The sequence below is a fragment of the Branchiostoma lanceolatum genome, chromosome 12, assembly GCF_035083965.1.
Source record: "Branchiostoma lanceolatum isolate klBraLanc5 chromosome 12, klBraLanc5.hap2, whole genome shotgun sequence".
NCBI lineage: Eukaryota > Metazoa > Chordata > Leptocardii > Amphioxiformes > Branchiostomatidae > Branchiostoma > Branchiostoma lanceolatum.
Genome location: NC_089733.1, coordinates 797,433 through 809,582, shown reverse-complemented (window position 1 = coordinate 809,582; position 12,150 = coordinate 797,433). Strand labels below are relative to the sequence as shown.

Genomic DNA, 12,150 nt, shown 5'->3' with positions numbered 1-12,150 from the left:
TAGTCTTTTGTCTAGAATTGTTCAAACTTATTTGCAATATCATCTGAAAACCCTCTCGGTGACATGGAATTGACTGACTAGCTATTATATTTTGGAAATATTTTGAAAGTAAATTATTGCTCAAATATATCTTTATTCAGAACGATTTTCAAACATTTATGTGATTGTTTCACTGTTGGAACATGTTCCTACAATTTGTATCATATTTCAAATGGTAGATTTGGGTTATTGCCCCCATAAAAGTAGGTGCTAATTGCACTCTATTGTCTGCCTCTGTATATTTTTAGATTTCACGTGTGGACTTTTGTCTTGAGGTGTCTATGCATGGCACCTAGGCCTAATCCCCTATACTTTGAAGGGATGTGTGAATTGCCCTGTTCCCAGCCCACTGACCCTGAGTTACACCATGTTTTCATAATGTTGGAACACAACAGAAACTATTTAGAACATCAACTAAATGTTGGAAATTGTTCTAAACAGTTACTTATTTCCTTTAGATTGTTATAAAACTTTTGCAAATGTTAGAACAAAAGGCAACAAGAGTCCGTAGGACACAATTCTCCGTGAAGTATTTATAGTATCAGTATGTACAAGTATTGACCCACACAAATTGCATCTCTGCACACTGTCCAAGTAGTGTTTTAGAGCAAGTAAAGAAAACGTGTTTGTTTATCTTTTTCGTTCAATACAGGAGTGGTCAACCTGCTGAAAAGTATGCTTTTACAGCATGGCACAGATGGGATCTAGAAATTCCGGGAAAAGTCACAAAGTTAGATCTAGATGGCCCCTTTTCAATTATCAACGAGCCATTCTTATTCAGCCTTACAACTAAGATGTATCAGAAATCACAAATATGCAGTAAATCCTCTTTCCACAATTTATTGCAGGCCGGCCTGATCTATAGCTATCAAGCTATTTGCAATAAAAAAGGCTAATTTATATTATCGTAACATTTCACGAAGGTCAAAGGTCACCGGATCTAACCACCCGGAAGTGACACTGGCGCGCGCACTTTTCTGATAAATATTTCTCAACAATCTTTCATCCCCTGCGTAAACTTTTTACATTGTCACAGCCTCCGTATTATAAACTACAAGTGTGGTAAGTTTGAAGGTCCAGAGATTTCCCATTTTCACACTGTGCGTAAAAGTGCATCGTCCGTCCCGTGCGCACATACTGTATGCGAGTTGCCCCTGAGTGGACACGGTGCACCGCATACTTAATACACAGACTGAAGCTCACTCGGCACATGTTCGCAGCGAAAACTCACAATTCCCGTTGCCGCATTGGTATGTAACTTGGTATATCGTTTGCTAGGTTGCGTGTGGTGATGCACGTTGTCTATTTTTCAATGTAACAGTGACTATACGATCACAGCAAGTAAGGAAGATTTATACCCCGTATCTGCCTGAAGTATTCCAGTCATGCATAACGGATTATAACATGGTCCCTATGGCAGGGCAGTGGGACATAGCATTAATTATAGGGGTGCAATTACGATATTGGATTGACGTTTAAAGTAGTTATGGTGTAACAAAGCTATTGTGCATCACCACGCCGAACCAGGCAAACGATATGCCAAGTTACACACCAATGCGACAACGGGATCGTGAGTTATAGCTGCGAACGCGCAAACAAATGCATTCCCAATACCCCCAGAAGGAGGTCATCCTCCTTCCCGGAGTAACAAACACCCACACGGTAATGTGGAATTGACTCTAATAAGTGTCAACTGATCAAAAACTTGTTTTAAAATGTTGTTAACCAAATGGTTGGCATTTAGTTGCAAGATAATTCGTTTTTCATGGCTAAGTTTTGTTTGTTGTCAGTGACACTTGTGAGAAACACTTACAATGACAAAGGGACTAAACATGGGCACTTCAGGATGGCAATATTGGGCACCTCAGTCCATCCAAGTCAAGTCTGTCGTTTTCGAGTTCGCTAGGTAATTGTGGAGAGTAGGAGGCAGCTGGCTAATTTTGCAGTCCACTGTGGGAACTTACAGTAAACTGAATGTTTCAAAGTTAGCATTCAATCATAAGTCACAAATTATCAGATATTTTTTTTGTCTATGATAAAAGTAAATAAGTGTGGCAATCAAAAATTATTGCCATAGCGAAGATGTCTGGGTTGATCTTACTTCACTGTAAGGAAAGTACCAACTTATCACTCTAAGATCTGCCATGACATTTGACTCGCACTTAGAAATCAGAAAATCATCTACCAAGCAGATATAGAAAGGCACCATAACTCGAGGACTTCCTAGCAAATATCGAAAGGCTGTAGCACACACGCACACGGTGTAGTGTCCTTTCTCTGCCATTTTTGGATTGGTGGAGTGATAATCTAGGCCAGAGGTTCAGAAATTCGGTTTGCTGGGGCTCCTATGATCGTTTCGGTTGTTATTCTAGCCCTGTAGGATGTGTTTTCGAGGAGCTACTATTGTTTTTCCGACACCGCACCCCTCCACGTAAAGCGTTCAGCGTAGACTGCCCAAGCGGTAACCAAGTTCTTTATCGTTCTGTTAAAAAACTTTGCCTTTCTATATATGCTTGGATCTCCTCAAGTTTTGGTGTTCTTGGTGGAACTTGGGCATGATATTCAGCACGTTCTTGTGATAATAGATCAACTGGGGTAGGTTGCAAACCCTTTTCAAAGCTAGAATACTAGATTCTTGAACTCCCTGACACACTCCCACCAGTACGAAGTCGGACACCACGTAATCAGTCATCTGTCATCGACCTGCGTGCTAACGAGGTATAGAGTGGTAGGTGGGCATCTACAGAGTTCGCGCAAACGGATTCCTGAAATTACTGTGGAATTCTGGGAATTCTTACAAAACGGGCGTAAAATATACTATTAAGCTCGCTCCTAAAGCTTCGCTAAAAAAATTGGGCTGTAGACGTTTAGTTTAAAACAAATTACAGTCAAACCTGTCTATGGTGGCCACTCAAGAAACTGAGCCAATTTAGCCACTATATGGTCAGGTGGCCACAATATAGAGGAAAGGTTGATTCAAGCAATACATGATGTAAGTGACACAAGTGACAAGGCTTTACAAGTCTTTACTGAGATACAGTTCTTTTTAATTATGACTATACTCAAAGGGACTGACAAAAAAATGACCACCATGGCCAGGTGGCTGCAACATTCAGGTGACCACTGATACAGGTTTGACTGTATGCATGGAAGCAAATCTGATATTTACAGTTACTAGTACTTGTGCAGTAAATAGTAAGTAAGGCACATGTATGCATGTCAACTAAAAGGAAGCCCACTTGCAGCTAATGTGCTAGTCATAAGTGGTATAGTCATTGCAATATTTCTTGTTAATATAACAAAAATAAGGAAACAAAAATTGAACTGTAAATGTTATAAACACCTGTACAGTGTGAATGTGAATGAATACTCTGTATCTCAGTAAAGACTGAAACTTAAAGCCTTGTGTCACTTGTTGCTTGTGGTCGAATTGACCTTTTCTCTATGGTGGCCACCGGACCATAGTGGCCAATTTGGCTCAGTGCCTTGAGTGACGTCGACCACTATAGACAGGTTTGACTGTATTTGCTCAGGAGCAAATGTCGGCCTTTCTAGTTTTCTCACTATATCTTTAAGTTTAACTGCTACTAGAATTACACGAAACATACAATCATGTGTGTGAACAAATGAAAAGCGAATTTACTACTTATTGAAATTGTAACAGCAAAAGTGATTTTATTCAATATCAAGAAATCAAATTTTTTTTTTAATAATCCCAATATGTGTAAAAAATTCAACAACCTGCATGATAAGAAGAAACCACAACATTTTATCCTTGCGAGAAAATATTGCATGTTCTGATGCGTAATCAAGATCGTACGACCTGTAACAAAAATCACAGCCAGTGCGGAAAAAAGGAAGAGATAGAATGTCAAAGATCAAAATGATATTTCTGGATGGCATGAAAAAGCCTCAAGAAAAACCTTGGCCCCCGCATAGTTTTTTTGATTAATAAAAATTATCTGAAAAATCACCATCAGGACAGAGGGCCGGGCAGTGTTATTGTTTTTCGCTGACGTGGGCGCCCCACTCCCCCACTGTCTTAGCGTAGGAGAACATTTCCGCCTTCTCCTTGCTCACAAAGTGATGCTCTGAGTGGTTCTCAACTTTATCGCTGCCATCTGGTCTTGAAGCTGACGCAGTGGCCACCGTTTTAACTGTAATCATGCCCATGCCCCAAGTTCAGGCTCTGAAGAAATCAAAACAGAAAATACTTGCTTTGACATATTCACGCCAGAAACATCCGGGAATTGTTTTCCTGAATTTTGCCGACCCTGAGATCGTGACTGCGGAGATTTGCGAGGTTAAGACGGAAATGTACGGATAAGAAAGTTTTCTCACATGATTCGTCCCCAAAGTTATCATGGAAAATGCCAGAACCCCTCAAAAGTCAGTGTCTCAGGCAGTCTATGTCCGCACCCACTGAAACGTCGCCAGGTTTGTGAGGGGCAGGTTTTAGTTTATCTACAGCACTTCTAATTTGCTAAATTGAGAACCATGGAATCCCAAGCCTGATTGTTTCGTTCTGCAAAATTGCAAGTAGTAATATCTTTCTCCAAATTGCTGACTGCAGGTAGTTATTTTGAACGGTGATATAGCTGGTGTAGTTAGTCTGGTAGAGACTATCACAAGTCTGTGACTAAACTTTCACCATCAAGACAATGACAATGTAGGAGACATTAACTGTGCATTCAGTCTGACATTGTTTTCTCTTGCAGATTCCACTAAGAAGCTGAAGGATGTATTGGAGGAGTTCCATGGTGCAGATCACAGCTACAACCCAGAGGAGGTCAGAATTACTGTTTTGTAAACTGTTGGGGCTGCACCTCTCTGTCAGAGGGGATGTAAAATGTATGCTTGGTAACCTGTATCTGAAGGTACTGCGGCATAATATATTTTTTTGCTTGCTTGTCTTAATGTGTGGTACTGTGTGTGTGTGTCTGTTGTCCGTGAGGCGTGCATAGTCCAGTTGTTAGCGGTCCTGCCTCTGGAACTAGAAGCCGTGAGTTTGATTCTGGCTGTGTCGCTCAACCGACATGCACGCTACTGGAGTTGGGGTCGCAGTCCTTAGGACGGGACATTAAGACATGGTCCACTGTTCATTGTGCTTTTCAAAAAGAGTTGGGAATTTCCCTGGTACAAATTATGAATCTGTAAACACAGTACATACATGTACATGTAGTATCTGTCGTCTCTGTCACGAACAGTGGAAGAATAGCTCTTTAGTGAGCTAAACTGGATGGAGATCACTTTCAAATTGATTCTTTTTCTTAGATTCCAGAATAAAACAACAGTCATGATGCGCAAGAGAACATGAGCTGCAAGAGACGCCACTCAAAATACTGGGTTGCCCGTAGCGTAGCACAACGATATTTTGGTTTAGCACAACTTATTTCTAGACCCAGGTTGCGCAGTGCTCTACCTAAATTTTGGGGGGGAGAGTTTTGCGGTAATTACTTGGACGAAGTGGAAATAATTTGGACAAAGGGGGCTCACACACATCTATACACATACACTCTCACTCTCGTAATTTCAATAATTAAAAAGCAAATATTGCTTGCCTCAAATTTTCAGTCGTACTCCTTCTTCAGGAGTGATTCAATTACTCTGAGCATGTGACTTTAGGGACACGTGACTCGAGTAATGACTCGTAATTGCCTGGCAAGCGATATCGGCCCCCGTCTCTGTTGAGTGTCGGCTCTAATTTAGATGGCCCCCTTTATCCCCCTTGGAAGTAAACCGGTTCAGTGTCCAGTATTTGCACTTTGTCCAAGGTGATGAAATGTCCCGGTGATTTGAAATGAATGTGCTGTGACACCTCCGACGAAGCCGAGCTAGGTCGCATGTGCTCCGACAATCTGGTCTTTAGGGAGTGCTCAGTTTTGCCTATGTATGACTCTTGGCAGGAGCCCCAAGAGTTACTGCCCTGACACTTAATGTGATATATTACACCACACTTGTCTTCCTTCTTTGTTTTATCTTTGGGTGCCACAGGTAACTGTCGTAGGGTTCGTGCTGGTCTGAAACAGGTTTGGATATTGTGGGCCGTGAAAATCCTACGGGGGTCTTCGGAAACACCCTTCACGTAAGGGAGGACTACCATTCCTCTGTTGCTCTGACATGTTTTATGGTTCGGGTTGTGGTCACCAGGAACGGTGAGAAGTAGTGTTTAGGGCTATCCTACCTGCGTGTCTGTGTCTGTATGTGTGTGTCTTACGATTCCTAAGGTACAATATACGCTACATTGAGATTGACATTGGAGGATGTCATTGCTGCAGAATTAGCCAATATCACTAGAGAGGCAACATTTGCGGGCAAATACAACATATTTCACCCATCATCGCCTTCCCCATGCAAAATGTGATCAATCACACACATAATGAACCATTCCATAGACACATCAACCGAAAAAAATGGATTACCAGTCCAAAAATCAATTTTTGAAAATGCAAGATGCAAGGATGGCCTTTTTTGATAATCAAAATGCACATTTGTGGCTTCGCTACCATGATATTTAAACCAAATGACCAGAAATTTGGTATAGAAATGCCTCTGATAGATACTCACAGGTCTTTCTTTGCAATTCAGAATAATCAAGTCCCTAGCTTTCTATTCGAGAGAAAACTGGTAATGGCTGGTTAGATAGCACACGCCGTGACGGTATGTAGATCAGACCGGTTCTCTCCACACACACATACACATTCACTCACAATCTTACCATTTTTGTACTTAAGAGCAAAAATGCAAACATAACACTTTGAATCTTGACAGTTTTACTTAAGCACAAAATTGAAACTTAACACTTGTCTTCTCCCATTCTCTTATTATTTCCTCTATGTAGATACGAATACTGCGAGTTGAATCGTTTCCATGTCAAAGCTTTACCCACAAAATTATATTACATGAATATTACATCGCAGAAAATCTACATTCATGTCAAAATATACATGTTTTCGGAATTGGCTGCAATCTATTAGTAGTATATCCTTTTCTGGCTGGCAGGGTCTGCCTGCTTCTTCCACAGGCAGTTTCTCATGGATACCGAACAGTCAATGCAAAATATTTCAGAAACATATTCAAGGAGCGCCTTTAAGGCAATTTTCTGTCAAGCGGCAAACAATAAGAATCTTTAAGAAACTTGAAACATATTCAAAAATAAAAGCAGACTTTCATATGGAGAATCAGTATACAATGTAAGTAGCCAGCTGATACTATCTACCATTAACAACATTGTATAGTCTGGAACCTTGCTGCAGTTTGTACTAGATTAGAACAAGTAGCCAGCATGCAGTATTTTGCCTTACATTGTACCTGTTACAATTGTTGTGCAATAAACTTTAACTTGACTTGGACCATGATCTGCTTCTCTTCTCTAGTGGGGTCTGGAGGATAGAAACAGAAGAGTGAGATTTAGCATTTCAATACAGAGCTGAAACACTGATAAAAAAAAACTATAGACAGATATGGAATCTGTTCATGTGTCCAAATAAACATGCATGATTCCAGAATTACTTACAATCTCGTGTGGATGGCTGGGGCCAGATTTGTCTACTTCCTCCAAATGTGGTTTATCGCGGACCAGGTTCTGCTTCTCTACAGGAGGTCCCATCTAGAGAACACAAACAGGAGCGCAAGATTTAGCATCACAATGCAGAGTAGAAACATTCATCAACAATATATTTTGACCATACTTATAGTATGGACAAAATATAATTAAGAAATTACATTCATTTGCAAACTGTACATATTGTCTGTTGTCAGAAGAAAACATTACTTAACATTTAGTTGTGTTGGAGATAATCTTCTCTTCGATGTCCATGCCAGACCTGTCTCTACATCTACATGTACGTGTAGTGACAGAAGACAACAGGCCCTACCTGTTGTGTGCCACGAGCATAATCTTTCAACTGCCCCTTATCATCTGAAAAGAAACAGAGACACTTCATTCATTCTTGTATACATTACTGGACATCTCTCAAAATGCTTTTCAATGGGAAAATGATACGAAATATGACAATGACAGAAATATGAAAACACTTACACATATTGTAAGGAAAATAAAGCCAAATGACCTGAGATTTGTTGTCCTTGAAAATGTGGTGGCTTGTGTGGCAGTTTGTCAAACTAGCCCCCCCCCTCCCACAAAAATCTGAGGAACACAGGAAGACGTCACCATCAAAACAAAATATATGTCCAGTTTATAACCATCATGAAACAGAAATGATACAGAAACCTCTATTTTAAGCTAGTCGTTTCTAACGTAAGACCGATTTCATAGCTACTAAAGTCCTGCATGTAAAGAAATAAGATGTCTGCTATAACTACGATACGTAAACAACATGATGAAGGGCCAAGCAAATTCTTACCTGATAAAATATTGTCCGCTATCTTACGAAGTATATGTTACTGAACCGTTGGTTCTTGAGTTTCTAGATGGGAGCGTAGTTGGCTGAAGACTCTACTCTTAGTGTTCTCTACTCCACTCTAGACTACTTTTCATTTAATATACAAGTCCGACAAACAGAAAATATGAGTGGTCGATGGAAATTTCCAACTTTGAACACAACAAAACGTAACAGACGAAATGTGACCGCGAAAAGAAATAAATTTTATCTATTTATTTATTGATTGATTTATCTATTAATGAAATGTTAGGTAACCAATATTTACTAAAAATGTTAAGGCCCAGGGTGACACCCAAAAGTGTCATTTCTAACGGAAATCGGGGATTTATTGCAAAAACACTACGACGCTGGCATAGCACTTGGCTGCGGTCCCAGACCGCGAATTTTCAAATGTGTTGAATATTTTTTTATAAAGCGAGAGCCGACACAAACTATTTGGCGTTATCAATTAAAATAAACATGTCTATACGTACGATAACAATGTAGGGAAGGAATTCTGGATAGGCACTTCTTACCTGGTAGTACTTTCCGATAACTGACGAGAAAAAAAATGTTGGTCTTGACGCGGAATGTCGTCTGCTAAGAGTCTGCTAGCGTGCTACTGATGAAAACAACAAAACGTAAAACGTACATACGAAACGTGACTACGAAAAGAAATAAAATTTATTGATTTATTTGCTCATTAAATCACAGATAAGCATAACTTACTAAAAATGTAAAGAACTGCAGAGTGACGGTCGTTTCTAACTTAGCACGGGGATTTTATTGCGAAAACACTATGACGCTGCGTATACATGTAGCACTTCCCTGCGGTCGCTAATTATGGAAAATTCCAGACCGCGCATGTTCAAATGTGTTTACTAAGCGATAGCCGACACAAACTATTTGGCGTTGTCAATTAACACAAATATCTCTATACGTACGATAATAATGTAGGGAAGGAATTCAGGATAAGCACTTCATAATACCTGGTAGTACTGTACTTTCTGCTATCTGACGAGAAAAAAATGCTGGTCTTGACGCGGAGTGTCGTCTGCTAGCGTGCTGCTGATGGAAAATTCTGCAGAAGCTTTCCAACGAACCGACATGCAGCGGGGGGATGTGTATGCAAGTTCGACACTAAAAAGTGTTGAACCCGGAGTATAGCCTTTTTATTTGCATTTCATGATATTATATACTATATGTACTTTATTAAATTCGTTTAGGCCTACATTCCTAAATACCTTGTTCTTATCCTATATGAAGAATATACTCAATCCCCCCACAATATCTGAATGGTCGCGTCCACATGCCGCGCGCCTATTGGTTCTCTCCGCAGGACCACGTGGTTATAGAAGTCAATATTAAGTAGCAAAACATCGCCCAGAAATACCAAAATAAATCATTTTGAAGTGGTGTATACAAAAATATGAACAAGGTTCTTTGAGTATATATGTTCAAGCTATCCACATACTGAATTTCGGATTATATGTTTTTGACACTAGAGCACAGAAGCCCCCCAAACACAGTTTTGGCCAGAAATTGGCACAAAAACCTCAATAAAAAATTTTTAAAGCCACTTATCGAAACAAATGAAAAATCGTTAGGGGGTATTTGCCTCCTCTACCCTTATGCCAAATTTCAGGTGACTTAGTCCAAAAATGACAGAAATGAATCGATTTGAAAATTTGACAGGAGAAGAAGAAGAAGAAGGAAAAAGGAAAAAGGAAAGGGATCTCGAACCAGTTTAGCTCAAATGAACTCAATGAACAGATGAGCTACTCTTCCACTGGTCGTGACAGAGAAGACAGACGCTATGTACAGTATTTGCAGGTTCATTGTACCGGGGAAATTCCCCTAGCTCTTTTCGACAAGCACAATGAACAGTGGACTACAGCTTAACGTCCCGTCCTAAGGACTGCGATCTTTAACGGTAGCGTGCATGTCGGGTGAGTGACACAGCCGGGATCGAACCCGGGGCTTCTAGTTCCAGAGGCAAGATCGTTAATCACTGGACTACGCACGCTACCTAGCGAAGGAGAAGAAACATGAGAGAAAACAATATATTCCACCATACTAGGGTATGGTGAAATATAACTAGAAAGGCAACATTTGCAGGAGCAAATGCAACATGTTTCGCCCATTTCCGTCCCTATGCAAAAAGCGACTGTGGCATCGAGGCTTACGTTTGTTATATGTCTGCAATGTTGGTAATGTTATTTGAATAACTACTTGAATTGAAGACCAGTCAGAAATGGATCTCTCCCAATTTGAAACCCTATGCATGGATGGGCTCTTCCAGGCACCCATATCCATACTGGATCATTAAAAAACACCTCCACGAAACAAAACTGGACCTTTTTGATAATCAACCAAGCCCAAAATTGAATTTAAAAAAATGTCCCCCTCATACAAGAATGAACTCTTCCAGCTATTTATGGACCAACACGTGTCATGCAAATTTCAGAATGTAAACAAGTGAAATCTTGCTGAAGATCTGGATTTCTCCTGCGGAAGAATTTCCGCAATCCGAGAGTCCAAACAATTGTTCATTACGCAGCGAACAGTTCTTCGAACCAACTCAGGTTTTTCGAAGGTTTCACAAATTTCTGCTAAACGTACCGCAAATTTCTGGTGCGTATTTCGTGACCAGTGTGTACTGTAACACTGACACATACCACAATTAAAAAAACGTTGCTAAAGCCAGAAAGGATACACAACCAATTGTAGGGATATGAGCGTACTCTTGGTGTAAGTGAAAAAAAATGTTATTGCTGTATATATGTATGATTGTATGTACACACAGAGAGGAATATAGAGCAATAGATTTATGTCGAAAAACACCACCAGAAAAGGTCGTGTTGTTAACGTTCGCACCTGGCCATATGAACAAAGATGTGACCATATATGGCAACACCATACATGGTCATAGGAGAAAAATTGCCGATCTTCTCCTCAAAATACCCTCCAAAATCGTTTTTTTTAAGTGGTGTATACCGAAAGTGCGAATGAGGTTCTTTGAATATTTGTTCAATGTACCCCCATAGCAAATTTCAGGTCATTTGGATGTATTTCCAGAGCACAGGAGGCCAAAATGTACGTTTTTGGTCAGAAAAACCTCAATAGAATTGTTTTAAAGACATCAAAAAAATTTAAAAAAAAAGGACCCAGGGTATTTACCCACTCTACCTGTATATCAAATTTCAGCTCAGTTGGTCCAGGGACGACCGAGTCGATTGGAAGATTTGACAGGAGAAAGAAACATTACGAACACAGTATGTTGGGCCAACAGTATGTTGGGCTCAACATAATGATGGTAGTCGTGTCAGGTGAAACACCATACTGGGATACGCATGGGCGAAAGCATAGAAATATGGTGACTCTGAAAGTTGTTCAAGTGCGGAGTCCTAAGCTATGTATAATAGACGGAGATTCATAGAACCTCCAGTGGCCTTGAGATTGGATAGAGGGCAACACCTCAGGGTGCTTCTATCCACATCACATGTAGAGACTGGATGGGAGTGCCATGGTATGGGCACCGTCAAGTAATTTGAGTCATAAATCGACCAGCGCCCATTTGGGCATCCTTCTGTCCTGCCGCAAACTGTCATAGCTGAAAAGGTCCTTGCCCATGTGGCGCACACGGTCGACTGCCATCACAGTACAGAAACTGCCACAGAGGACAAAAATGCCGCAGAAAACTATGACATAAGGCACTGGACAGTGC

At 40.4% G+C, this 12,150-nt stretch overlaps 1 protein-coding gene and 1 long non-coding RNA gene across 6 annotated transcripts in view; one reads left to right on the top strand and one right to left on the bottom strand.

The window, feature by feature from the left end:
* The window catches only part of LOC136446303 (diacylglycerol kinase beta-like), a 105,853-nt gene that overhangs the window by 20,231 nt on the left and 73,472 nt on the right, over window positions 1–12,150 (top strand). For all 5 annotated transcript variants that reach the window (XM_066444651.1, XM_066444647.1, XM_066444649.1 and 2 more), the window contains one exon: window positions 4,758–4,828. In XM_066444651.1, the coding sequence (XP_066300748.1) occupies window positions 4,758–4,828 (71 nt within the window). The remainder of the gene's footprint in view (window positions 1–4,757; window positions 4,829–12,150) is intronic.
* Window positions 6,796–8,105, bottom strand: LOC136446307 (uncharacterized). Its single transcript, XR_010757550.1, has 3 exons — window positions 7,917–8,105; window positions 7,556–7,648; window positions 6,796–7,421 (listed from the first exon to the last, which is right to left on the bottom strand). It is a non-coding gene; the product is annotated as an uncharacterized lncRNA (long non-coding RNA).